Source organism: Mobula hypostoma, chromosome Y (assembly GCF_963921235.1).
Source record: "Mobula hypostoma chromosome Y, sMobHyp1.1, whole genome shotgun sequence".
NCBI lineage: Eukaryota > Metazoa > Chordata > Chondrichthyes > Myliobatiformes > Myliobatidae > Mobula > Mobula hypostoma.
Window position 1 is genome coordinate 1,403,802 of NC_086130.1, and position 25,954 is coordinate 1,429,755.

General features: G+C 43.1%; 1 protein-coding gene across 1 annotated transcript in view; it reads left to right on the forward strand.

The window, feature by feature from the left end:
- LOC134341068 (nucleolar transcription factor 1-like) overlaps positions 1–25,954 on the forward strand; it is a 113,824-nt gene that overhangs the window by 67,101 nt on the left and 20,769 nt on the right. Inside the window, exons 14-16 of the mRNA XM_063038818.1 lie at positions 1,768–1,878; positions 9,986–10,068; positions 18,523–18,712. Coding sequence (XP_062894888.1) covers positions 1,768–1,878; positions 9,986–10,068; positions 18,523–18,712 — 384 coding nt within the window. The remainder of the gene's footprint in view (positions 1–1,767; positions 1,879–9,985; positions 10,069–18,522; positions 18,713–25,954) is intronic.

Below are 25,954 nucleotides of genomic sequence, written 5' to 3' on the forward strand. Positions count from 1 at the left end.
CAAGAAACTTTAACTTGAAATCCTGTTACTTCGGCATCTTTTTGTATTTTTGTTGATTCCAATTACGTAAATTTTATTGTAACTTGGATATAGATGAAATTTTCCTCCCAACAGGTCTTTCCATATATGTACAGATCTATATTAAATTGGCACTTTATGGAATTCATTTAGTCACTACTGTTTCAAGTAATAATTTGTTTTTCTAAAGGGAAAAATTGGTCAGAATTAAAATTTCAGCAAATCTAATCTCTCAGCCTTGAGCAGTACTGTTACTGAAAATTTGCATGTTCATAGGAAGATAAAGGGATTGTATTGAGCACCTAGACTTCCAGGTTTATGTTCCTGACCCTCTAGCCAAATTTACATGGAAATAATATCGCACCAGAGAAAGATTTTATAGCTGTTTTAATGAGCACTCATCTCTCCTTGATCATTATATGGATTAACTTGATTATTGGCAAATATCTTTTTCCTGTCTGCTTCTTGACTTTGATTCTGGGTTTAAGAGAATTCAGATTTTCACCAACTGATGAACCTAAAGGATTTCCAAGTTATGAGAAGATGCTCTATGAAGCCCAGCATTATTGCTTACATTAGCTGGTGAACATACAAGATTTCCAAGTTTTGAGAAAAAATTTTTTTCAACAGATGCTTTTAAATCTAAAATGTGACCACATTTTTTTGAGCATTTCTTCTTAGAACAATTGTAGGCTGTATCAGTCTAAGATACTGATGTAACATTTAAGTTACATTTGTTGGGAGGAGGAGAAGATGGCACGACGCAGCTCGCAGCGGCCACTCCGGTGGCGATATCTGTTATCTGTCAAGTAGGGTGCCGTGCACAATCCTGATTTGATGGAGACAGATGTGAGAGCACGGAGGAACATCTGGTGAAGCTTTTGAAATGCCTGCTTCACTGCCGCTGCTATTGTGTGATCCAGAATCTCCGGAGGGGAAAGCCGCGAGTCCTCGGCTTTGCTTGTTGCTCGGCGGCTGGGGTGGGGTCGAAGTGCTCGGCAAAGGTTGGTGCTCAGTGCTCGGTGTCAAAGGGCTACGGAGGCTCAAAGTTTTCAGACGGACTCAGAGTCGGACTGTGGTCGGGTGCTTCCAGGATGCTGCATCGGCAAGTTGGCGACGCTGGAGGCTCATGGCAGGGAGAGTTTCTCCCTTCTACCATCTGCGTGAGATGTTGGGGCTATCGGGACTTTGAGACTTTTTTTTACCGTGCCCATGGTCTGATCTTACCAAATTACGGTATTGTTTTGCACTGTTGTTGTAATTATGTGGTTTTTGTCAGTTTTAGTCCTGGTCTGTCTTGTGTATCTGTGATATCATACCGGAGGAACATTGTATCATTTTTTAATGCATGCATTTCTAAATGACAATAAACGAGGACTGAGTGTCCTCATAATCTAAAAAGTTACTTTTCTTCATTTTACATATCAAGAGCCCAGTATTATGACATGCTTGATCCCACAGCATCGTGGCTATAAGTAGTCTGTTTACTTCCTCTGCAATCTATAGTGTTACATTCTATAAACTTTGCACATTACTACTAAATCCTGTGTAATTTGGACCCTATTTCACTCTCATTTCTTAATTAACTCATCAATCATGCCCAGCATTTTTTTGGGATTTGTTTAATCCGCAATCGAGAGAATGGAAATTTTTGAAATAATGCACGTGCGTTTGGTGTGAACTGATTGTGATCTGGGCAGGATCTTGCAAAAATGCTGGACTTCATAGTTGATCTTTTGTTATTTTTAGAATGACCGCACTAAGGCTTTAAAAGCAATGGAGGCAACTTGGAGTGCGATGGAGAAAAAGGAAAAATTAATGTGGATTAAAAAGGCCGCTGAGGATCAAAAGCGATATGAGGTATACTCACCGTTGTTAAGGAAAGTTGGATTCCAAGGCAACTGGCTCTTGACTGAGTTAGGAAATAAAATACTGATTCACAGCAAAATATCAGCATGTTATATTTGTGTTTCTGCTCAGGTGTTTATTGCAGTGATAAACCTGGTTGTAAACTTGCTTTGCTGCAGAGTTGTTTTGTAATATGATTGTAGAATGAAAAATGCAACACTTTCAGCTCCGTATCTTGAGAAACTGTTGAATTGAAAAGACTTTATTTTTACATCCTTCATATACATGAGGAGTAAAAATCTTTACATTACATCTCCATTCAAATGTGCAGTGTGCAATTATAGTAACTTATAATAAATAGTATGTACAACAGGATAGTCAGAAATCTAGCATGAATTAATCAGTCTGATGGCCTGGTGGAAGGAGCTGTCCCTGATCCTGTTGGTCCTGGCTTTTATGCAGCGGTACTATTTCCCGGATGGTAGCAGCTGGAACAGTTTGTGGTTGGGGTGACTCGGGTCTCCAATGATCCTTCGGGCCCTTTTTACACACCTGCCTTTGTAAATGTTCTGAATATTGGGAAGTTCACGTTTACAAATGCATTGGGCTGTCTACACCACTCTGCCGGGTCCTGCGATTGAGGGAGGTACAGTTCCCATACCAGGCAGTGATGCAGCCAGTCAGGATGCTCTCAATACTGCCTCTTCAGAAATTTCTTAGGATTTGGGGGCCCATACCAAACTTCTTCAACCGTCTGAGGTGAAAGAGGTGCTGTTGTGCCTTTTTCACCACATAGCCGGTATGTACCACGTGAGATCCTAGATGATGTGTATCCCAAGGAACTCACACTCTTTCAACCCCAGATCCATTAATGGCAATCAGTTCCAAGTGGAGCTCTCAACACTATTGTGCATGTGTTTGGTGTTTGGCTAAATTAATGTAATAATTGACTAAAATCTTTTGCATGTTGTCTGTGGAGGAGGTGGAAAACAGTTCAGCTGTGCCATCAACGTAACCTATCTACATATGTTGCAACTCACAGTAGTTATTGGTTCTATACTCTGGTTCCATTGAAAAGTGCATTACAATTTCAAAGTCCTTCAGTGTGGCTTAACTCTGTGAGGGATTTCAGTGAGATGTAATCAGTGGGAAAGATTGGCATCGGCACTGACCATATAAACTGCTTTTCTGTTTTATTTTGTTATTTTAGAGATACAGCAAGGAATAGGCTCTTTTGGACTTTCAAGCCATGCTGCAGAGCAACCCACCTACTTAACACTAACCTAATCACAGTAGAATATACAATTCCCAGTTAACCTACTAACTGGAATGTCTTTGGACTGTAGGAGCAAACTAGAGCACCGGAGAAAACCCACGCATACTCGGGAAGGAACCTACAAGCTTGCTTATAGAGTACGCTGTATTTGAACTCCAAAATCTGACATCTTGGGATATAATAGTGTGCCCTTACTGCTACGCTAATATGGCACTAATCAGAACTAATATGCTTTATTTCATGTTAGTCGTGATCTCTGTTTAATATGGGTTCAACACTTTACCGTACATTTCATTTATCAGTTGCAGTATAGAAATTGAGAATCATCAAAATTCATATATAATTATATTTTTCTCTGAATCCAGTGTTGTTAAATGGCCCAACACAAACAATGGTTTTTTGTCAGTTAATGATGTTATAGTCATAGTCATAGTCATACTTTATTGATCCCGGGGGAAATTGGTTTTCGTTACAGTTGCACCATAATTAAATAGTAATAAATAGTTAAATATGTAAATTATGCCAGGAAGTAAGTCCAGAACCAGCCTATTGGCTCAGGGTGTCTGACCCTCCAAGGGAGGAGTTGTAAAGTTTGATGGCCACAGGCAGGAATGACTTCCTATGACCCTCTGTATTGCATCTCGGTGGAATGAGTCTCTGGCTGAATGTATTCCTGTGTCCACCCAGTACATTATGTGGTGGATGGGAGACATTGACCAAGATGGCATGCAACTTAGACAGCACCCTTTTTTCAGGCACCACTGTGAGAGAGTCCCGTTCCATCCCCACAACATCACTGGCCTTACGAATGAGTTTGTTGATTCTGTTGGTGTCTGCTACCCTCAGCCTGCTGCCCCAGCACATAACAGCAAACATGATAGCACTGGCCACCACAGACTCGTAGAACATCCTCAGCATCAACCGGCAGATGTTAACGGACCTCAGTCTCCTCAGGAAATAGAGACGGCTCTGACGCTTCTTGTAGACAGCCTCAGTGTTCTTTGATCAGTCCAGTTTATTGTCAATTCGTATCCCCAGGTATTTGTAATCCTTCACCATGTCCACACTGACCCCCTGGATGGAAACAGGGGTCACCAGTACCTTAGCTCTCCTCAGGTCTACTACCAGCTCCTTAGTCTTTTTCACGTTAAGGTGCAGATAATTCTGCTCACACCATGTGACAAAGTTTCCTACTGTAGCCCTGTACTCAGCCTCTTCTCCCCTGCTGATGCATCCAACTATGGCAGAGTCATCCGAAACAGTAACAGTATTATAATGATGGATCAGTACTTGGAGATATGATATGATGACCATTACAGAGACTTGGATAGCTCAGGGACAAGAATGGTTATTTCATGTACTGGGTATTAGATATTTCAGAAAGGACAAGGAGGGAGACAAAAGAGGTGGGGACATGACACTGTTGATCAGAGATAGTGTGACGGATTTAGGCAAGGTGGACATCATGGACGGATTGTCTACGGAGTCTCTGTGGGTGGAGGTTAGGAACAAGAAAGGGTCAGTAACTCTACTGGGTGTTTTTTATAGACCACCCAATAGTAACAGGGACATCGAGGAGCAGATAGGGAAACAGATCCTGGAAGGGTGTAATTATAACAGAGTTGTGATGGGAGATTCTAATTTCCCAAATATCGATTGGCATCTCCCTTCAGCAAGGGGTTTAGTTGTGGTGGACTTTGTTAGGTGTGTTCAGGAAAGTTTCTTAACACAATATGTAGATAAGCCTACAAGAGGAGAGTCTGTACTTGATATGGTATTGGGAAATGAACCTGGTCAGGTGTCCGATTTCTCAGTGGGAGAGCATTTTGGAGATAGTGATCATAATTCTATCTCCTATACAAAGCATTGGAGAGAGATAGGAACAGACAAGTTAGAAAAGCCTTTAATTGGAGTAAGGGGAATTATGAGGCTACCAGGCAGGAAATTGGAAGCTTAAGTTGGGAACAGATACTCTGAGGGAAGAATACGGAAGAAATGTGGCAAATGTTCAGGGGATATTTGTGTGGGGTTCTGCATAGGTACTTTCCAGTGAGACGGGGAAGTAATGGTAGGGTACAGGAACTGTGGTGTACAGAGGATGTAATAAGTCTAGTCAAGAAGAAAAGAAAAGCTTACAAAAGATTCAGAGAGCTAGGTAGCGTTAGAGATCTAGAAGATTATAAGGCTAACAGGAAGCAGCTAGGAAATTAAGAGAGCCAAAAGGGGCCATGAGAAGGCCTTGGCGGGCAGGATTAAGGAAAATCCCAAGTCATTCTACAAGTACGTGAAGAGCAAGAGGATAAGACGTGAAAGAATAGGACCTACTAAGTGTGGCAGTGGAACAGTATGTATGGAACCGGAGGAGCAAATAGCAGCGGTACATAATGAATACTTCACTTCAGTGTTCATTATGAAAAATTATCTTGGTAACTGTAGTGATGACTTGCAGCAGACTGAAAAGCTTGAGAATGTAGATATTAAGAAAGAGGATGTGCTGGAGCTTTTGGAAAGTATCAAGTTAGATAGGTCACCAAGACCGGATGAGATATACCCCAGGCGACTGTGGAAGGCGAGGGAGAAGATTGCTGAGCCTCTGGTGATGATCTTTGCATCATCAATGGGGACGGGAAAGGTTCTGGAGGATTGAAGGGTTGCGGATGTTGTTTCTTTATTCAAGAAAAGGAGGAGAGATAGCTCAAGAAATTATAGACCAGTGAGTCTTAATTCCTGTGGTTAGTAAGTTGGTGGAGAAGATCCTGAGGGGCAGGATTTATGAACATTTGGAGAGGTATGATATGATTAAGAATAGTCAGCATGGCTTTGTCAAGGGAAGGTCGTGCCTTACCAGCCTGATTGAATTTTTTGAGGATGTGACTAAACACATTGATGAAGGAAGAGCAGTAGATGTAGAGTATATGGATTTCAGCAAGGCATTTGATAAGGTACCCCATGCAAGGCTTATTGAGAAAGTAAGGAGGCATGGGATCGAAGGGGACCTTGCTTTGTGGATCCAGAACTGGCTTGCCCACAGAATGCAAAGAGGGGTTGTAGACGGGTTATATTGTGCATGGAGGTTGGTGACCAGTGGTGTACCTCAGGGATCTGTTCTGGGACCCCTTCTCTTTGCGATTTTTATAAATGACCTGGATGAGGAAGTGGAAGGATGGGTTAGTAAATTTGCTGATGACACAAAGGTTGGGGGTGTTGTGGATTGTGTGGAGGGCTGTCAGAGGTTACAGCGGGACACTGATAGGATGCAGAACTGGGCTGAGAAGTGGCAGATGGAGTTCAACCCAGATAAGTGTGAAATTGGTCATTTTGGTAGGTCAAATATGATGACAGAATATAGTATTAATGGTAAGACTCTTGGCAGTGTGGACGATCAGAGGGATCTTGGGGTCCGAGTCCATAGGACACTCAAAGCTGCTACGCAGGTTGACTCTGTGGTTAAGAAAACATACGGTGCATTGGCCTTAATCATTCATGGGATTGAGTTTCGGAGCTGAGAGGTAATGTTGCAGCTGTATAGGACCCTGGTCAGACCCCACCTGGAGTACTGTGCTCAGTTCTGGTCGCCTCACTACAGGAAGGATGTGGAAACCATAGAAAGGGTGCAGAGGAAATTTACAAGGATATTGCCTGGATTGGGGAGCATGCCTAATGAGAATAGGTTGAGTGAACTTGGCCTTTTCTCCTCGGAGTGGTAGAGGATGAAAGGTGACCTGATTGAGGTGTATAAGATAATGAGAGGCATTGATCGTGTGGATACAGCCATATAACCATATAACAATTACAGCATGGAAACAGGCCAACTTTGCTCTTCTAGTCTGTGCCGAACTCTTACTCTCACCCAGTCCCACCGACCTGCTCTCAGCTCATAACCCTCCGTTCCCTTCCTGTCCATATATCTATCCAATTTAACTTTAAACGACAGCATCAAACCTGCCTCAACCACTTCTGCTGGAAGCTCGTTCCACACAGCTACCACTCTCTGAATAAAGAAGCTCCCCCTCATGTTACCCCTAAACTTTTGCCCTTTAACTCTCAACTCATGTCCTCTTGTTTGAATCTCCCCTACTCTCAATGGAAAAAGCCTATCCACGTCAACTATATCTATCCCTCTCATAATTTTAAATACCTCTATCAAGTCCCCCTTCAGCCTTGTCAGAGGCTTTTTCCCAGGGCTGTAAATGTTGCCACAAGAGGGAGTAGGTACAGAGGAAATGTCAGGAGTAAGTTTTTTACTCAATGATGGGGGCGTGGAATGGGCTGCCAGCAGCAGTGGTGGAGGCAGATACGATACGGTCTTTTTTAAGAGACTTTTGGATAGGTACATGGTGCTTGGAAAAATAGAGGGCTATGGGTAAGCCTAGTAGTTTCTAAGGTAAGGACATGTTCAGCACAGCATTGTGGGCCGAAGGGCCTGTATTGTGCTGTAGGTTTTCTATGTATTGACCACTAAGCTAAGATCTTGGAGACCTAGTTGTATTTGTAATTTTGCTTCTGCTGGAGAACCAAATTGTTTTTGGATATGGAGAAGTCAGTTTCTTCAAATGAAGTTTTCGTTGATTGAGTTGCCAGTAATAATTTAACTTTTGGTCCATCAGTGAAACTAATGTCTCTGAAAATTTAATGCATGACTTAGTGAACCCCGGGAAACAAGTGTTGACTCTCCGTGAATTCTGCTGGCTAGCCACCTGAGATATCAGTCCCCGGTGATTAACTTTTTAATTGGTCTGAAAAATTATTTACTGAAATGCAAATTAGGTAAAGTAGTAGTGTGATTACCATAGAGAAAATTCTCTGTTAGAAAAATGTTTATGATCTGGAAGTGATGTTAGGTATCTGACCAAGGGAGTGAGATCAGCCAAGACCACATAAATTGTATCCAAAATCTTATAGCCATCAGTTACACCTAAAAGTCCAAATATGGATTAACAATCTTCCGTTGGAGTAAATGTTACATATATTTTAATATAGGCCTTGTTTCTTCATATCTTTGATATCAACGATTTCTCCATATCTTTGTGAAAATGTGGCATTGACAGAACCCGTAATAGTGTTTTTTTTAACAAGAGAATGCAATTTATTTAGAGATACAGTGTGGAATAACCCCTACTGGCCCTTCAAGACACACCACCCACTCATTAAGTAAGTGCCAGTATTGGTGGCATTAAAAAAGGTGTTATTGAAGAGCATTAGGAGCTTGGCAGCAGTGGCTTATAACATAGCTCCACTATCAACATAACTGTTAGTCAATATGAAATTAGTTGGTTATCCATTTGAAACCATTTTACTGGGGATCCCTAGAGACATAGATCGTTAGCCCCTTCGCTATAGCCACTAGACTGAGTGGTGAGAAAAGTACCTGTCTCAAGGTCCATTCTTGTAGGGTCGATGTGACTTGGGTCCCACCAAATCTGGGAAGTTGGGATGTCTCAACCACCCGTACTCCAATCTGAATGAATACAGTGTAACTACTGCCCCCATGCAATTAGCTGTCAGCAAGAAATAACATCATATGCTGCATACAATTATAAAGAAACTATATTTACAAATCTCCGTTTTATCAAATAGTTAGTAGGAAAAAAGAAAAAAAGGACTCATTACAGTAAACTAGTAAAACTCTGCACATAAGTTGGAGCTCGTCTTGAAGTTTTCTTTAACTCTTACGCTGGAGTAAAAGTGCACACCACCTTCCAACTGCCGCATGAAATCTATATCAAACAACTGGGCTCTCGCATCGGAGTGTTAGTTCTTTCTTCTTGAAACCATTCATCTGCACAAAGCACCATGTGCAACAGGAATGGCAGTGTCTGCCATCTTCTCTCCTGTCTTCTCCTGGCTCCTGCCAAAAGGACCTCGATTCACACGTCCATCACAAAAACCTCTCCAACCAGCGTTCTCTAAAATTTTCTTCCAATTCCATCATCCTGATTGGCAGACACAATATTCCCAAATTGAACAACGTAACCCTTTATCTTTAGCTCAAACCCAAACAGGCTAAAAGCAGAAATGACTACTCTTACTAAACGGCTAAAATGAAATACCTACAGTACAGCAGTAGAAATCTTAACCACGGCATTACACATTGTTAGCTGTCAAAATGATTGGTCTCTCCATGATTTGACAGACAGTTACTTTAGTTTCTTTCATTGGAAAGACAATGCTATCTGGACTAGAATGTCAGAGGTTGAGGAAAGATCAGATTAAGATTTTAATTAAGGAATGTGTAGATAAGAACCCTTTCCTCAGGTTAAAAATGGCAAATACCAGAGGACCTGTTTTTTAAGATTAGAGTGGCGGGGAGTTTAAAGGCAATATGAGAGGAAAGAACTTTTTATGCAGTGTGATAGGGGTTTGGAATTAGCTCTTAGGAGTAGTGGTTGAATGACATAATTTGGAATCGATGCTTTTAGTTAGACACATCAGTATGAATGGAATGACTTGATAATTGAAAGTAGGACATTTACCTAAATCGTTATTAAGATCACCCACAGCATTCTAGACTGAATGGTCTGTACATGCTGTACAGTAAGAGGAATTGCTTCAATTCTGTTCCTTCATGGCATTTAGATATATATTCTCTAATTATTAGATCACTTTAAGAACTGAAATCTTTGGTCCATATTTACTATCTCTTCTATTTACCTAAAGTAGCTGAAGTTCAGAGCAATGTATTCTACCGTGGTCTTTTACTACATCTACATATACTAGTGAAAGAAAAGAAAACCTTTGAACAAAGGCCTAAAGGTGAAAAGGACTAGTGTCCTGGTTTTCACTTCATAAGTGTTTTACTTTTATTATTGTAATCCTTTTTTTACAAATGTTTTCCTCTTTTAGAAAGAACTGAGTGAAGTACGAACACCAGCTACAAATGTGAACAAAAAAATAAAATTTGAGGGGGAACCAAAAAAGCCACCAATGTAAGTACTGTTTTTTTTGTTATCAGAGTCACAGAGAAGCACTTATAATCCCTGGTATATATAAGTGTCCCCTGCTTTTCGAACGTTCACTTTATGCAACCTCACTGTTACGAAAGACCTACATTAGTTACCTGTTATTGCTAACAGAAGGTGTTTTCGCCATTATGTAAAACAGGCAGCACGGGAAAAAATCAACGCGCGCCCCAAGCAGCCGCTCTCCCCCAGATTCGGAACAGCATTCTGGCCGGCGTTGCTTAAAACACGTGCCTGTGAGCAGCCGTTAGCGAGATAAGGTCTAAGGTATTGGAAAAGCCTAAAAGAGCTCGTAAGGGTGTTACACTTAGCATAAAACTAGACATAATTAAGCATTTCGATCGTGGTGAACCAAGTAAGGACAACGTGAGTTTGACTTGTATAAGTTGACGAAGATGACGTTGAAGAGGTTTTGGCATCCCATGACCAAGAACTGATAGATGAAGAGCTGATGCAATTGGAAGAGGAAAGGATAACAATCAAAACTGAATGCAGTAGCGAACGGACTGAAAGTGAAGTTGTCCAGGAACTGAACGTGAAGCAACTGCGTGAGATTTTCGCTGCAATGATAAATTATGACTTTAATTTTGAAAGGGTACGTCAGTTTAGAGCATATTTGCAAGATGGTTTGAGTGCTTACAAAGAACTGTATGATCTAAAAATGCGCGAGGCTAAGCAGTAAAGCAAGCCTTTCACAACAGCCACAGCAGACGACAAACCTTGACCTTTGACATCGAGGCAGGCAGACATAGAAGAAGATGACCTGCCTGCCCTGATCGATGAGATGACACCCCAGTGTCCCACCACCCCAACCCCCAGGCCGTGGACAGATACCAATTCGCGGAGAATGCGGCGGTAGCCGGGATGCACCCAGCACATCTTTAAGAAAAAAGCCAATAAACAAGCTAATTAATTAGGTGCCACCCAGCATGTAAATGTGGGCCCAGATCAGAGGCAATTGCCGATTGTGTCGCTTCTGATCTGGGCTGATGTTTACGTGCTGGGCGGCACCTAATTAATTAGCTTGTTTATTTGGGCTTTTTTCTCAAAGATGTGCTGGGTGCCTCCCGGCCACCGCTGTACCCCGCATTCTTCGCAGATCGGTATCGGGTCGCTGCCTGGAGGGTGGGGACCACTGCACCACCCCAACTTCCGACGACAGCCTAACACACCATCATCAGTGTGCACGGTGCTGTCTTCCCGATTCCCATAAGTGATACTACACTGTACATACATTATTTCTACTTTATATAGGCTGTGAATTTTTATGTGTTATTTGGTATGATTTGGCAGCTTCATAGCTTAAAGGTTACTGGAGAGAGTGTTTCTGCGGAGAGTGCTTGTGTGAGATTTTCGCTATGGAGAACAGTGCAGGCAATGATTGTAGAAAAGTATTTCTACTTTATATAGGCTGTGTATTTATCATATCATTCCTACTTCTACTATATGTTACTGTTATTTTAGGTTTTATGTGTTGTTTGGCATGATTTGGTAGGTTATTTTTGGGTCTGTGAATGCTCACAAATTTTTCCCATATAAATAAACGATAATTGCTTCTTTGCTTTACGACATTTCGGCTTACGAACCGTTTCATAGGAACGCTCTACCTTCGGATGGCGGGTGAAACCTGTATCCAGTAATTAAATATACACATATTTTATCTCAACTAAAGTTTATAAGTTGTTTTATATTTCATTGTCCTGGTGAATTGGGAGCAGTGTTATGGAAAAGTGAGAAAGTGACACACTGAGGACTCTGAATGGCATGAAGAATAAACCTAAAGGAAGATGTCTGTTATGATTATCTTAGAAGTTGTAGTTTGAGATTATAAGACCATAATACATAAGGATAGAATTAGACAATTCAGCCCATTCCTGTGTGGGTGATTCATTATCCCTCCCAACTCCTGCCTTCGCCCTGTAACCTTTGACGCTCTTACTGATCAAGAACCCATCATCTTCAGCCTCTACAGAGTTGGTGACAGTGAATACCACAGATTCACCACTCTCTGGCTAAAGAAATTCCTCCTCATCTGTGTTCTAATCCTAGACTTTCCTATTATTAGGAACATCCTCTCCCTGTCCACTTTATCTAGGCCTTCCAATATTCAGTTAATTTCAATGAGACCTCCTCTCATTCTTCTAACTCCAGTGAATATAGGTCCATCAATCACACCTTTTTCGTTCCCGGAATTATTCTTGTGACCTTCTCTGGACCTGCTCCAGTTCCTGTTTAGATAGTGCCCAAAACTGTTCACAGTATTCCAGACATGAGGAATTCTGCAGATGCTGGAAATTCAAGCAACACACATCAAAGTTGCTGGTGAACGCAGCAGGCCAGGCAGCATCTCTAGGAAGAGGTACAGTGAACGTTTCAGGCCGAGACCCTTCATCAGGACTAACTGAAGGAAGAGCTAGTAAGGGATTTGAAAGTGGGAGGGGGAGGGGGAGATCTGAAATGATAGGGGAAGACAGGAGGGGGAGGGATGGAGCCAAGAGCTGGACAGGTGATAAAGGGATATGAGAGGATCATGGGACAGGAAGTCCAGGAAGAAAGAAAAGGGGGAGGGGGGGAAAAACTCAGAGGATGGGCAAGAGGTATAGTGAGAGGGACAGAGGGAGAAAAAGGGAAAAAGAGAGAGAGAGAAAGAATGTGTGTATATTAATAAATAACGGATGGGGTACGAGGGAGAGGTGGGGCATTAGCAGAAGTTAGAGTAGTCAATGTTCATGCCATCAGGTTGGAGGCTACCCAGACGGAATATAAGGTGTTGTTCCTCCAACCTGAGTGTGGCTTCATCTTTACAGTAGAGGAGGCCGTGGATAGACATATCAGAATGAGAATGGGATGTGGAATTAAAATGTGTGGCCACTGGGAGATCTTGCTTTCTCTGGCGGACAGAGCGTAAGTGTTCAGCAAAGCGATCTCCCAGTCTGCGTCGGGTCTTGCCAATATATAAAAGGCTGCATCAGGAGCACCGGACGCAGTATATCACCCCAGTCGACTCACAGGTGAAGTGATGCCTCACCTGGAAGGACTGTCTGGGGCCCTGAATGGCAGTAAGGGAGGAAGTGTAAGGGCATGTGTAGCACTTGTTCTGCTTGCAAGGATAAGTGCCAGGAGGGAGTGATGGGGTGGGGTCCTGAATGCACAAGGGAGTTGCATAGGGAGCGATCCCTGCGGAAAGCAGAGAGAGGTGGGGAGGGAAAGGTGTGCTTAGTGGTGGGATCCCGTTGGAGGTGGCAGAAGTTACGGAGAATAACATGTTGCACCCGGGCTGGTGGGGTGGTAGATGAGGACCAACCCTATTCCTAGTGGGGTGGCGGGAGGATGGAGTGAGAGCAGATGTGCGTGAAATGGTTGAGATGCGTTTGAGAGCAGAGTTGATGGTGGAGGAAGGGAAGCCCCAGCCCCTTTCTTTAAAAAAGGAGGACATCTCCCTCGTCCTGGAATGAAAAGCCTCACCCTAACAGCAGATACAGCGGAGACGGAGGAATTGCGAGAAGAGGATGGCATTTTTGCAAGTGACAGGGTGAGAAGAGCGGGGTGTCCATGAAGAGGAGGAGGGTTGAAGACTGGAGAAGGGGTCATCGGTGGGGGTGAAGAGTCCAATATTCCAAGTGTGGTCTAATTATTGCTTTATAAAACATCAATACATTGTTGCTTTTGTTTTCTAATTCTTTCAAAATGCATGTTAACATTCCATTTGTCATTCATACATCTAGTAGCCTGCAAGTTAACTTTTAAGGAATCGTACACAAGGTCTCCCAATTCTCTCTGTACCTCTGATTTTTGAATTTTTTTTCCATTTGAAAAATAGTCTACACCTTTATTCTTTCTACCAAAGTGAATGACCCTACACTTCCCTATAATATATATTCCATCTTTATACATTCTCCATAAATACCCAAGTCGTTCTACATCCTTCCTGCTTCCTTCTGTAACGCTACCCTAAAACCATCAATTCCTTTTCCCAAATCATGGCATATAATATGAAAAAAAGGCATTCATAAGGCAAGTGAAAGGAATTAGGCAAAATATCATCCGATATAATCAAGGTTTGCTCTAGGGAAGCGGTTTTGTCGAGGGAAGTGTGAGTCTTTTGCTTGAGAGTCTTTGGCGAGGAGACTGAGGGAGGAGACTACGCCACATTTGGAGAGGGTGAGAGGTGGTGAAGAAATGACAGGTAAACTGACTCAGTGTGCTGCTTGCATGATGTGGGAGGTCAGGGACACAGATGGTGCCTCTCGCTGTTACAAATGTGGAAAGTGTGTCCAGGTTCAGCTCCTGAAGGACTGTGTTGGGGCACTGGAGAAGCAACTGGATGACCTCAGGTTCATCCGGGAAACCGAGAGTTTTCTGGACAGGACCTACAGCGAGATCGTTACACTGAAGACACTGGAAGAGAGAAGGGGGGCGACGATGAGGAAGGGATGGATGCTTGGAGTACCGGAGACCCCGGGGGATTTACCTCTTGAAAACGGGTTCACCCTCTTGGAAGCTGTCGGGACAGAAGACATTGCCAGTCAGAGGCGGTCAGGTGTGTGAGTCAAAAATTGGCGCTGAAGCAAAGCCGAGAAGACAGACGTCAGGCAGAGCTGTGGTAGTAGGGGACCCCATAGTGAGAGGTACAAAAAGGGGTTTCTGTGGCAACAGGCTGGATTTAAGGATGGTGTGTTGCCTTCCTGGTGCCAGGATCCAGGATGTCACAGACCGACTGCAGGGCATCCTCAAGAGAGAAGGTGATCAGCCGGACGTGGTGGTGCATGTCGGCACAAATGACGTCGGGAGGATGAGGAAAGACATTCTACAGCGCGACTTCAGAGAACTGGGAAGAAGGCTGAAAAGCAGGACCTCCAGGGTGGTTATCTCCGGTTTGCTTCCAGTTCCTCGTGCTGGAGAGGGCAGGAACAGGGAGATAAGGGATCTGAATGTGTGGCTGAGGAGCTGGTGCAGGAAGCAGGGATTTAGATTCTTGGACCACTGGGATCTATTTTGGGGTAAGGATGAGTTGTACAAAAGGGACGGGTTGCACCTTAATAGGCAGGGGACCAGCATTCTGGCAGGCAGGTTTGCCACTGTTACACTGGTGTGTTTAATCTAAGTAGTGGGGGGCAGGGGATGAACAGGAAATATAAGGATGGAGTTAAAGGGAAAGAGAGAATAAGAAAAGTTGAGAAAGACAACAGAATCAACGGAGCAGAAAGCTCAAGAAGGGATTGTACAGTATGGCCAAGTGAAATAGGAATTGATATGGGAGATGAGGGGAGTAATGAATTAAAAGTATTGTATATGAACACACGGAGTATAAGAAATAAAGTAGATGAGCTTGAGGCACAGTTGGAAATTGGTAAGTATGATGTTGTGGGAATAACAGAGACATGGCTTCAAGAGGACCAGGCCTAGGAAATGAATATTCAAGGGTATACATCCTATTGAAAGGACAGACTGATGGGCAGAGGGGGTGGGGTGGCTCTGTTGGTGAGGAATGATATTCAGTCCCTTGCAAGGGGGGACATAGAATCAGGAGACATAGAGTCAGTATGGATAGAACTGAGAAATTCTAAGGGTAGAAAGACCCTAATGGGAGTTATCTACAGGTCCCCAAACAGTAGTCTGGATGTAGGGTGTAAGTTGAATCAAGAGTTAAAATTGGCATGTCGCAAAGGTGATACTACGGCTGTTATGGGGGATTTCAACATGCAGGTAGACTGGGAAAATCAGGTTGGTACTGGACCCCAAGCAAGGGAGATTGTGGAATGCCTCAGAGATGGATTCTTAGAGCTGCTTGTATTAGAGCCTACCAGGGAAAAGGCAATTCTGGATTTAGTGTTGTGTAATGAGCCAGATTTGATCAGGGACCTCGAGGTAAAGGAGCCATTAGGAGGTAGTGACCATATTATGATAAGTTTTAATCTACAATTTGAGAGGGAGAAGGGAAACTCGGAAGTGTAAGTATTGCAGTTGAACAAAGGGGACTATGGACCCATGAGGGAGCTGCTGGCCAAAGTTGACTGGAAAGATACCCTAGCAGGGATGACAGTGGAACAACAATGGCAGGTATTTCTGGGAATAATACAGAAGGTGCAAGACCAGTTCATTCCAAAGAGGAAGAAAGATCCTAAGGGGAGTAAGGGGAGGCCGTGGCTGACGGGGGAAGTCAAGGACAGTATAAAAATAAAAGAGAAGTATAACATAGCAAAGATGAGCAGGAATCCAGCGGATAGGGAACCTTTTGAAGAGCAACAGAAGATAACTAAAAAGGCAATACGGGGAGAAAAGATGAGGTACGAAGGTAAGCTAGCCAAGAATATAAAGGAGGATAGTAAAAACTTCTTTAGGTATGTGAAGAGGAAAAAATTAGTTAAGACCAAAGTTGGGCCCTCGAAAACAAGGGATGGTGGGACTGTCATATATTGAAAGATTGGAGTGACTGAGCTTGTATACACTGGAATTTAGAAGGATGAGAGGGGATCTGACTGAAACATATAAGATTATTAAGGGATTGGACACGCTAGAGGCAGGAAACATGTTCCCGATGTTGGGGGAGTCCAGAACCGGAGGCCAGAGTTTAAGAATAACGGCTAGGCCATTTAGAATGGAGTTGAGGAAAAGCTTTTTTCACCCAGAGGGTTGTGGATCTGTGGAATGCTGTGCCTCAGAAGGCAGTGGAGGCAAATTCTCTGGATTCTTTCAAGAAAGAGATAGAGCTCTTAAAGATAGTGAAGGGATATGGGGAGAAGGCAAAAACGGGGTACTGACTGTGGATGATCAGCCATGATCACAGTGAATGGCGGTGCTGGCTCGAAGAGTGGAATGGCCTACTCATGCACCTATTGTCTATTGTCTGTTAACACAGACGCCTGTGGAACAGCAGTAGTCACAGACTGGCAATCAGTAAGGGCCCCCTTTATTCCCACAATTCGCCTCCTGCCAATCACAGCTCTATTCATGCTAGTATCTTTCTTTTCTTTTGTTATCTTATTTAGAAGCCTCATGTCTGGTGCCTTGTAAAAGGCCTGAAAATCCAAGTAAACATCCACTGATCCTCCTTTGACTAGCCTGCCTCAAAGAATTCCACTGGATTTGTCAAGCACGATCTTCTCCTAAGGAAACCACATTGACTTTGGCCTATTCCAGCAGTCCCCAACCACTGGGCCGCAAAATATGTGCTACTGGGCCGTAAGGAAACGATATGAGTCAGCTGCACCTTTCCTCATTCCCTGTCACGCACTGTTGAACTTGAACATAGGGTTGCCAACTGTCCCGTATTTGCCGGGACGTACTGGGCTAAATTGGTTTGTCCCATACGGGACCGCCTTTACCTGTATTTCCCCCGCTAAGGCAGAGAACTCCCATGAAATGGATCCTGCCAAAATGGCGTGAGGCAAAGAAGCAATTGCCATTAATTTATATGGGAAAAATTTTTGAGTGTTCCCAGATCCAAAAAATAACCTACCAAATCATACCAAATAACACATAAAACCTAAAATAATACTAACATATAGTAAAAGCAGGAGTGATATGATAAGTACAGAGCCTATATAAAGTAGAAATAATATATGTACAATGTAGTCGGGAAGATTAGCCAAAACCGATTTGTGGGGAAAAAAATCAACACATATGCGTGTGCGCACACAGGTGCCCGCGCAAGGCTTCATGGTCATTGTAGTCTTTCTCAGGATAAACACAAGTGTCCTGTATTTGACTGCTACTTTTGTCCCTTATTTGGGAGTGAGAAAGTGGGTAACCCTAACTGTAAAAGACGCGTTGAGGTGAGTTTAACCCTACTTGAACCCACCCCTCAACCCCCGATCGGCTGGTCCGCAAGAATACTGTCTTAATATTAAACCAGTCCGCGGTGCAATAAAGGTTGGGGACCCCTGGCCTATTCTACCATGTTGTTCTTATCATGTCACCTCTTCCTAAGGATTTCATTTCACTTTTAAAAACTGAACCACCCCACCCCGTCTGCCTACCTGACTGTCTTTTTGATACAATGTGTATCCTTGGTTGTTAATCTCCCAGCTATGATCTTTACAACTCCATATCTGCCTATCTGTAAATGTGCTACAGGATCATCTATATTATTTTATACTGGATCCATTCAAACATACATAACTTCACTCCTGTATTCATCATCCTTTACAGCTTTGTTTAGACTAGAGAGGCTGCTGCGACTCTGCATGCTGGCAATGACCAAATCATATTAAAGGGTAAAAAGAAATGCCAGAGGTCTGTTTTATGTGTCCTCTGTAATTTATAGTGTGCTGTTGCTTCTGGTGCTTGGCTGAGGAATGCTGAAGATGTGGATTTTGTAATATTTTTCTGAATTAAAATTAACCCTGAGTGCATCTTGAGTTTATTTTGGTACTTACAGGCTGAAGAATTTTAATCGATTGAGTAATTTCTGTGTTTCAGGAATGGCTATCAGAAATTTTCCCAAGAACTACTTACAGGTGGTGAACTGAACCATTTGAATCTCAAAGATCGGATGGTGGAGATTGGGAAAAGATGGCGGAAAGTTTCTCAGGCTCAAAAGGATCGTTATAAAAAGATGGCTGAAGAACAACAATGTCAGTACAAAATCAATCTAGAAGCCTGGCTTAAGGTAACAAGCCTTTCTAGTCTACGAATGATAAATGGAAAATGGTGTAGTTAACATGTGGAGTACATTTTGCCAAATCATATGCCCTAGTCATGAGTTTGGAGTGAATCTGTCAATATCAAGCTTGGAAAAAGGGACTAGTTCCTTTCTGCCACTAAATGGCTGATTTGGTTCACAATCCTCAAAAAGTTATTGCATACTTTGGAAAGGAAATAGGAAGTTAAAAATGGTTGCCTAGAGAATACAATATGATAAAATGATCAAGGGGTAATTTCACTGAAGTGTCAGTATCATCAAATGGCAGGCATAAGGTAAAAAAAAGAGAAGAACATCTCTTGTTAGTTCACCCAAAGATATTGTGCTGACCTAAATTAACCTACTTAGTGAGTTTTGACCAGCAACCAGTCGGGAAATCAGAAGCTTGAGAGCAGGGAATTTCACTTGCTAACAGAGTAGAAAAAGGCAGCCTAACCCTCTGTGTTACAATCCATAGACCTCCTTTTTAAATGCTCATGCCTATCTAAGAGTCTGTTAATTGTCTCTAACGGATCATCCTCAACCATGACACCCACTACTTAGCTCTCTGTTTAGAATAAAGTATCTTTGATTTAATCTCCCCTACATTTCCCTACACACGCTTTAAAATGGTGCCCTCTGGTATTAGCCATTGCTGCTATCTATGCCATTTTATAATTTTATATGCTAATCAATATACGCCATAGACATTTTGCACTTGTGACAATTGTCACAAACCCTGTGACGGGAATAAAGAACCAATAGAGATGGAAAACACTTTGGAGTCCAGTATTGCTATAAACTAATAATATTTATTAGTAACTACACAATACAGTAATATAAATAGATAAATTAAACAGGTCAGCAATGATTATCTATATAAGTAAGTATATCAGTAAGTGTGGAAATATATGTATGAAAAACCAAGCTTCTTTGAGTCTAGGGGTAAAAGGATAACAGTCTTACGATGATGTGTAAAGTTGAGTTGAGTAATGATGGAGAGAGAGGGAGAGAATTGAGTCTTCAGGTGAGCTGACGCGATAGATCTTCTTGTTGTCCTTCGAAATCCTTTAAAAGTCACCGACTGTGACTTTAACAAAGGGGACTGGTTTTCTGTGGTGGAGCTATCCCCCAGGTGAGGGTGGACACATGGACAACTCCCCACCAGTCAACCCTTTTCCTCTTTCCACTGCAAGAGTGACTGATCGATCCGCCTGATCAATCCTCTAAAACCCACTTTTCCTGCGAGCACAACAGTGCTCAGTGTCCACAACACGTGTCTGAAATCTGTATCATCTGACCTCCTGTTTTATCTTCCCGTCATGAACATCAACAGTCATTCAAATAACTCCTCTTTCCTCTCTGTGAAAGAAATGCACAAACAGACAAAAAGTCCTTGAAGAAGTATCAACAACCTGTCTTCGGTCACCATAGCAATTTTCGAGCTGCTCGGTGTTATCTCCACTTCAGCAGAAATCCAACAGTTAACCAGTTCTTTCTCGTTTCTTAAAGTGACAGTCCCACAGTTAGTTCTCGTCTCTCTCTCTCTCTCTCTTTTACAAGGAAGCTATCGGTGGTAAATAACTCTCTTTCTCTCCTTTCCAAAGCACAGTTAATAGGGGTAAGTGAGCACAGTCCATAGGGGTAATTCAGCATCCCGTCACACAACATTAGTGTAAAATGTTAAGTAATTGTGAACTGTAAATCTGCTGCTGCAAACTCACTTGCGTGAGTGATGATAAACCTGATTCTGATATGGGTGTCTATTGAGCACTGAGAGTGGGAAGGGGGCAGGGAGAGGGGAATCATGGTTGGGAAAATTGGAAGGGAGAGGGGAAGGAGCGGGAAGCACCAGAGACATTCTGTTATGATCAGAAAATCAATTGCTTGGAGTCAAATGACCTTGCCTGGTGTTTCCCCCATCCCTAGCGCACCTTCTTTACTGCCTGTCCCATAGCACTCCATTGCTGCCATTCCCAACTTTCCATGTCCCTGCTAGATTTCCTGCACTTCAAACACACTCCCTCTCTGCTCCATGTCGACAAATAGAGTACTAGCTGTAAATACGTGTGTAAGGCTTTGGTGCAGTACTATATTTTTAAATCTATTGTGAATTTGGCTCTCAGTTTTCCCATCATGGTGAGTGTTTATTTAGCTTTAGCTTTTACCTTTATCCATTCTATTTGATTGTGTGGATATCTTAGTGAAGTTGTCTCTCAATTAATCTATCATATCTTTATTCACTGGGTAACCATTATTGGTGATTTTTGCTTATTTGATATATTTTATCCTCCTGAGAAATGTGATATTTCAACCACGTATGAGAGAATTCCACTATAGTTCAGAGAGATCTTTATTTCATTTTTTTTCTCATTTGTGGTTGAATATTGTATCCTTTAAATCTGTCATCTTTTAAATGCCAAAATTTGTGCTCCATTTTTGACAATATGGAGAATTTTTTACTACTTGATTTTGGATCGGGATTACGGAGCGTCGTGGGAGCTGAATGCTGAAGGAAGGCAGTTTTTTTAAACACTTCTTCGAGTGCAAGAAGGACGAGACTGTGCAGGCGCATGACGTCAACAGGACAACGCGGAGAGTTTAAAAAGGAAGATTGCTACCAATGGCTGTCTTTTGGATCGGGACTACAAAGCGTTGTGGGAGCTGAATTCTGAAGGAAGGCAGTTTTTTAAAAAACTTCTTCGAGTGCAAGAAGGACGAGACTGCGCAGGCACGGGACGTCAACAGGACAGCGCGGAGAGTTTAAAAAGGAGACCACCGTATACAGCGGGCAGCGGAGTGAGTGGTAGCAGAGTGTAGGGCTTTGGCTTCAACGGGCTTCGGCAGTAAACGGGAAGAGGCAACAGCGAAGCACCAACTCTTTTTTTTCTCCCCCTCCCCCCCTTTCGTGAATCGGCCCAGACAGACAGGAACAGCAGGGCTCTCACAGCTAACGGTACAAGCTAACCGTTTAAAAAGTTCATCTGTTTGGTGAGGTAAGTGGGTGAGTAGACTTATTTTACTTGTTTCATTCCTGTAGAATTAGATAGCATGCCTGCAGGGTTAGTGCTTTGTTCAGGGTGTCAGATGTGGGAATCCTGGGAGACCTCCAGCCTCCCCGATGGCCACATCTGCGCCAGGTGCACCGAGATGCAGCTCCTCAGAGACCGTGTTAGGGATCTGAAGCTGCAGCTTGATGACCTACTGCTTATCAGGGAAAGTGAAGAGGTGATAGAGGGGAGCAACGGGGAGGTAGTCATCCCTAGGCTACAGGGGTCAGAAAACTGGGTCACTGTCAAGAGAGGGAAGGGAAATGCCCGGATTGTGGAGAGCACACCTGTGGCTATCCCCCTCAACAACAAATATCTTGTTCTAGATGCTGTTGAAGGGGTTGACCTGACAGGGGACGCCAATGGTGACCGGGTCTCTGGCACTGTTGTGCAGGAGGGAAGGAGGGAGAAGAGAAATGCGGTAGTCGTGGGGGATTCCATAGTCGGGAACGGACAGGAGATTCTCTGAGCCGGATAGAGATACCCACATGGTGTGTTGCATCCCAGGTGCCAGGGTACAGGATGTCTCGGATCTGGTCCTGAATATTCTGAAGGGGGAGGGTGAGCAGCCAGTTGTCTTGGTACATGTTGGTACCAATGACATAGATAGGACAAAGGAGGAAGTCCTGAAGAGAGATTTCTGGGAATTAGGCAGGACCTCCAGGGTAGTAATCTTGGGATTGCTACCTGTGCCACGTGCTAGCGAGGGCAAGAATAGTAGGTTCAAGCAGATGAATGCGTGGCTGAGAGACTGGTGTAGGGGGCAGGGCTTCAGATTCTTGGATAATTGGGATCTCTTCTGGGGGAAGTATGACGTGTTCAAAAAGGACAGTTTACACCTGAACCCGAAGGGGAACAATATCCTGGCGGGAAGGTTTAATAGAGCTGTTAGGGAGGGTTTAAACTAATTTGGCAGGGGAATGGGAACAGGAATGACAGAGCGGAGGAAGGGGAAAACAGAAATAAATCTAAGATAGTGAGCAGTAAAGATGTCAGGAAAGATAGGCAGGTGATGAGGCAAATTTGTAGCCATTGGGATGAGTTGCAGTGAAATCAAAGCGAAAAGTACCAAATACTGGTCTTAAGGTGTTATACTTAAATGCACGCAGCATAAGGAATAAGGTGGATGATCTTGTCGTACAGCTACAGATTGGCAGGTATGATATTGTGGCCATCACTGAGACGTGGCTAAAGGATGCATGTTTCTGGGAGCTGAACGTCCAAAGATACACGGTGTATAGGAAGGTAGGCAGAGGGGGAGGCGTGGCTTTATTGGTAAGAAATGATATTAAATCATTAGAAAGAGGTGATATAGGATCGGAAGGTGCAGAATCTTTATGGGTTAAGCTAAGAAATTGCAGGGGTAAAAGGACACTGATGGCAGTTATTTATAGGCCTCCAAACATTTACAGTGATGTGGACTACAAATAACAACAGGAAATAGAAAAGGCTTGTCAGAAGGGCAGTGTTATGATAATTGTGGGGGATTTTAACATGCGAGTGGATTGGGAAAATCAGGTCGGCACTGGCTGTCAAGAGAGAGAATTTGTAGAATGTCTGCGAGATGGTTTTTTAGAACAGCTTGTTGTTGAGCCCACTAGGGGATCAGCTGTACTGGATTGGGTATTGTGTAATGAACCGGAGGTGATTAGAGAGATTGAGGTGAAGGAACCCTTAGGAGGCAGGGATCATAACATGATTGAGTTCACTGTGAAATTTGAAAAAGAGAAGCCGAAAGCTGATGTGTCAGTATATCAGTGGGGTAAAGGAAATTACAGTGGCATGAGAAAAGAACTGACCAAAGTTGACTGGAAAGAGACATTAGCAAGAAGGACGGCAGAGGAGAGAGCATACAAGTAAGCAAAAACTAGTGGAAAGACAGAGGATTGGGAAGTTTTTAAAAGCTTACAAAATGAAACTAAGAAGGTCATTATGAGGGAAAAGATTAACTCTGAAAGGACCTAGCAGATAATATCAAAGAGGATACTAAAAGCTTTTTCAAGTATATAAAGAGTAAAAGACGTGCGAGTAGATATAAGACCAATAGAAAATGATGCTGGAGAAATTGTAATGGGAGATAAGGAGATGGCAGAGGAACTGAATGAGTATTTTGCATCAGTCTTCACTGAGGAAGACATCAGCAGTATACCGGACACTCAAGGGTGGCAGGGAAGAGGAGTGTGCGCAGTCACAATTACGACAGAGAAGGTACTCAGGAAGCTGAATAGGCTAAAGGTCGATAAATCTCCCGGACCAGATGGAATGCACCCTCGTGTTCTGAAGGAAGTAGCTGTTGAGATTGCGGAGGCATTAGCGATGATCTTTCAAAAGTCGATAGATTCTGGCATGATTCCGGAGGACTGGACGATTGCAAATGTCACTCCACTATTTAAGAAGTGGGTAAGGAAGCAAAAAGGAAATTCTAGACCTGTTAGCTTGACATCGGTGGTTGGGAAGTTGTCGGAGTCGATTGTCAAGGATGAGGTTACAGAGTACCTGGAGGCATATGACAAGATAGACAGAACTCAGCATGGATTCCTTAAAGGAAAATCCTGCCTGACAAACCTATTACAATTTTTTGAGGAAATTACAAGTAGGCTAGACAAGGGAGATGCAGTGGATGTTGTCTATTTGGATTTTCAGAAGGCCTTTGACAAGGTGCCACACATGAGGCTACTTAACAAGATAAGAGCCCATGGAATTACGGGAAAGATACATACAAGGATAGAGCGTTGTCTGATGGCAGGATTGGCTGGCGGTTACCAGTGGTGTTCCACAGGGGTCCGTGTTGGGGCCACTTCTTTTTACATTGTACATCAATGATTTGGATTCTGGAATAGATGGCTTTGTGGCTAAGTTTGCTGACGATACGAAGGGTAGGTGGAGGGGCTGGTAGTGCTGAGGAAACGGAGTCTGCAGAGAGACTTGGATAGATTGGAAGAATGGGCGAAGAAGTGGCAAATGAAATACAATGTTGGAAAGTGTATGGTTATGCACTTTGGCAGAAGAAATAAACAGGCAGACTATTATTTAAATGGGGAAAGAATTCAAAGTTCTGAGATGCAACGGGACTTGGGAGTCCTCATACAGGATACTGTTACGGTTCACCTCCAGGTTGAGTCAGTAGTGAAGAAGGCGAATGCAATGTTGGCATTCATTTCTAGAGGAATAGAGTATAGGAGCAGGGATGTGATGTTGAGGCTCTGTAAGGCACTGGTGAGACCTCACTTGGAGTAGTGTGGGCAGTTTTGGGCTCCTTATTTAAGAAAGGATGTGCTGACGTTCGAGAGGGTACAGAGAAGATTCACTAGAATGATTCCGGGAATGAGAGGGTTAACATATGAGTACCGTCTGTCCACTTTTGGACTATATTCCTTGGAGTCTAGAAGAATGAAGGGAGACCTCATAGAAACATTTCGAATGTTAAAAGGCATGGACAGAATGGATGTGGCAAAGTTGTTTCCCATGATGGGGGAGTCTAGTATGAGAGGGCATGACTTAAAGGATTGACGGGCGCCCATTCAGAACAGAAATGCAAAGAAATTTTTTTAGTCAGAGGGTGGTGAATCTATGGAATTTGTTGCCACGGGCAGCAGTGGAGGCCAAGTCATTGGGTGTATTTAAGGCAGAGATTGATAGGTATCTGAGTAGCCAGGGCATCAAAGGTTATGGTGAGAAGGCGGGGGAGTGGGACTAAATGGGAGAATGGATTAGCTCATGCTAAAATGGCGGAGCAGACTCGATGGGCCGAATGGCCGACTTCTGCTCCTTTGTCTTATGGTCTTATGATTGGCCAACTTCAGTTGAATTGTTGCAAAACCTCAAGCATAATGCTAACCCCTACTTCACTCTAAATATTAGCTGCAAATTTATGAATCAAGATTGAAGTTTATTTTGTACATATTGGAACTTACAGTGAAATGCATTGTTTACGTTAACAAGTATCACACCCAAGGGTGTGCAGCTGCCACAGTAGCTTAAAGGTTAGCACATGCTATTAGAGCTCGAGACAGTCCAGAGATCGAAGTTCAATGCAGCACGTGGGGCTCTATACTCGGCAGCGATCACAGGATAAAAACCACATCTTTTTCAAATGTTGTTTTCAATAACAGTTTTCTTATCTGATTTCCATAGATTTTTCCCTGTTTCTGCAGCTCAATTTTTGTTGTAAAGGACTTCA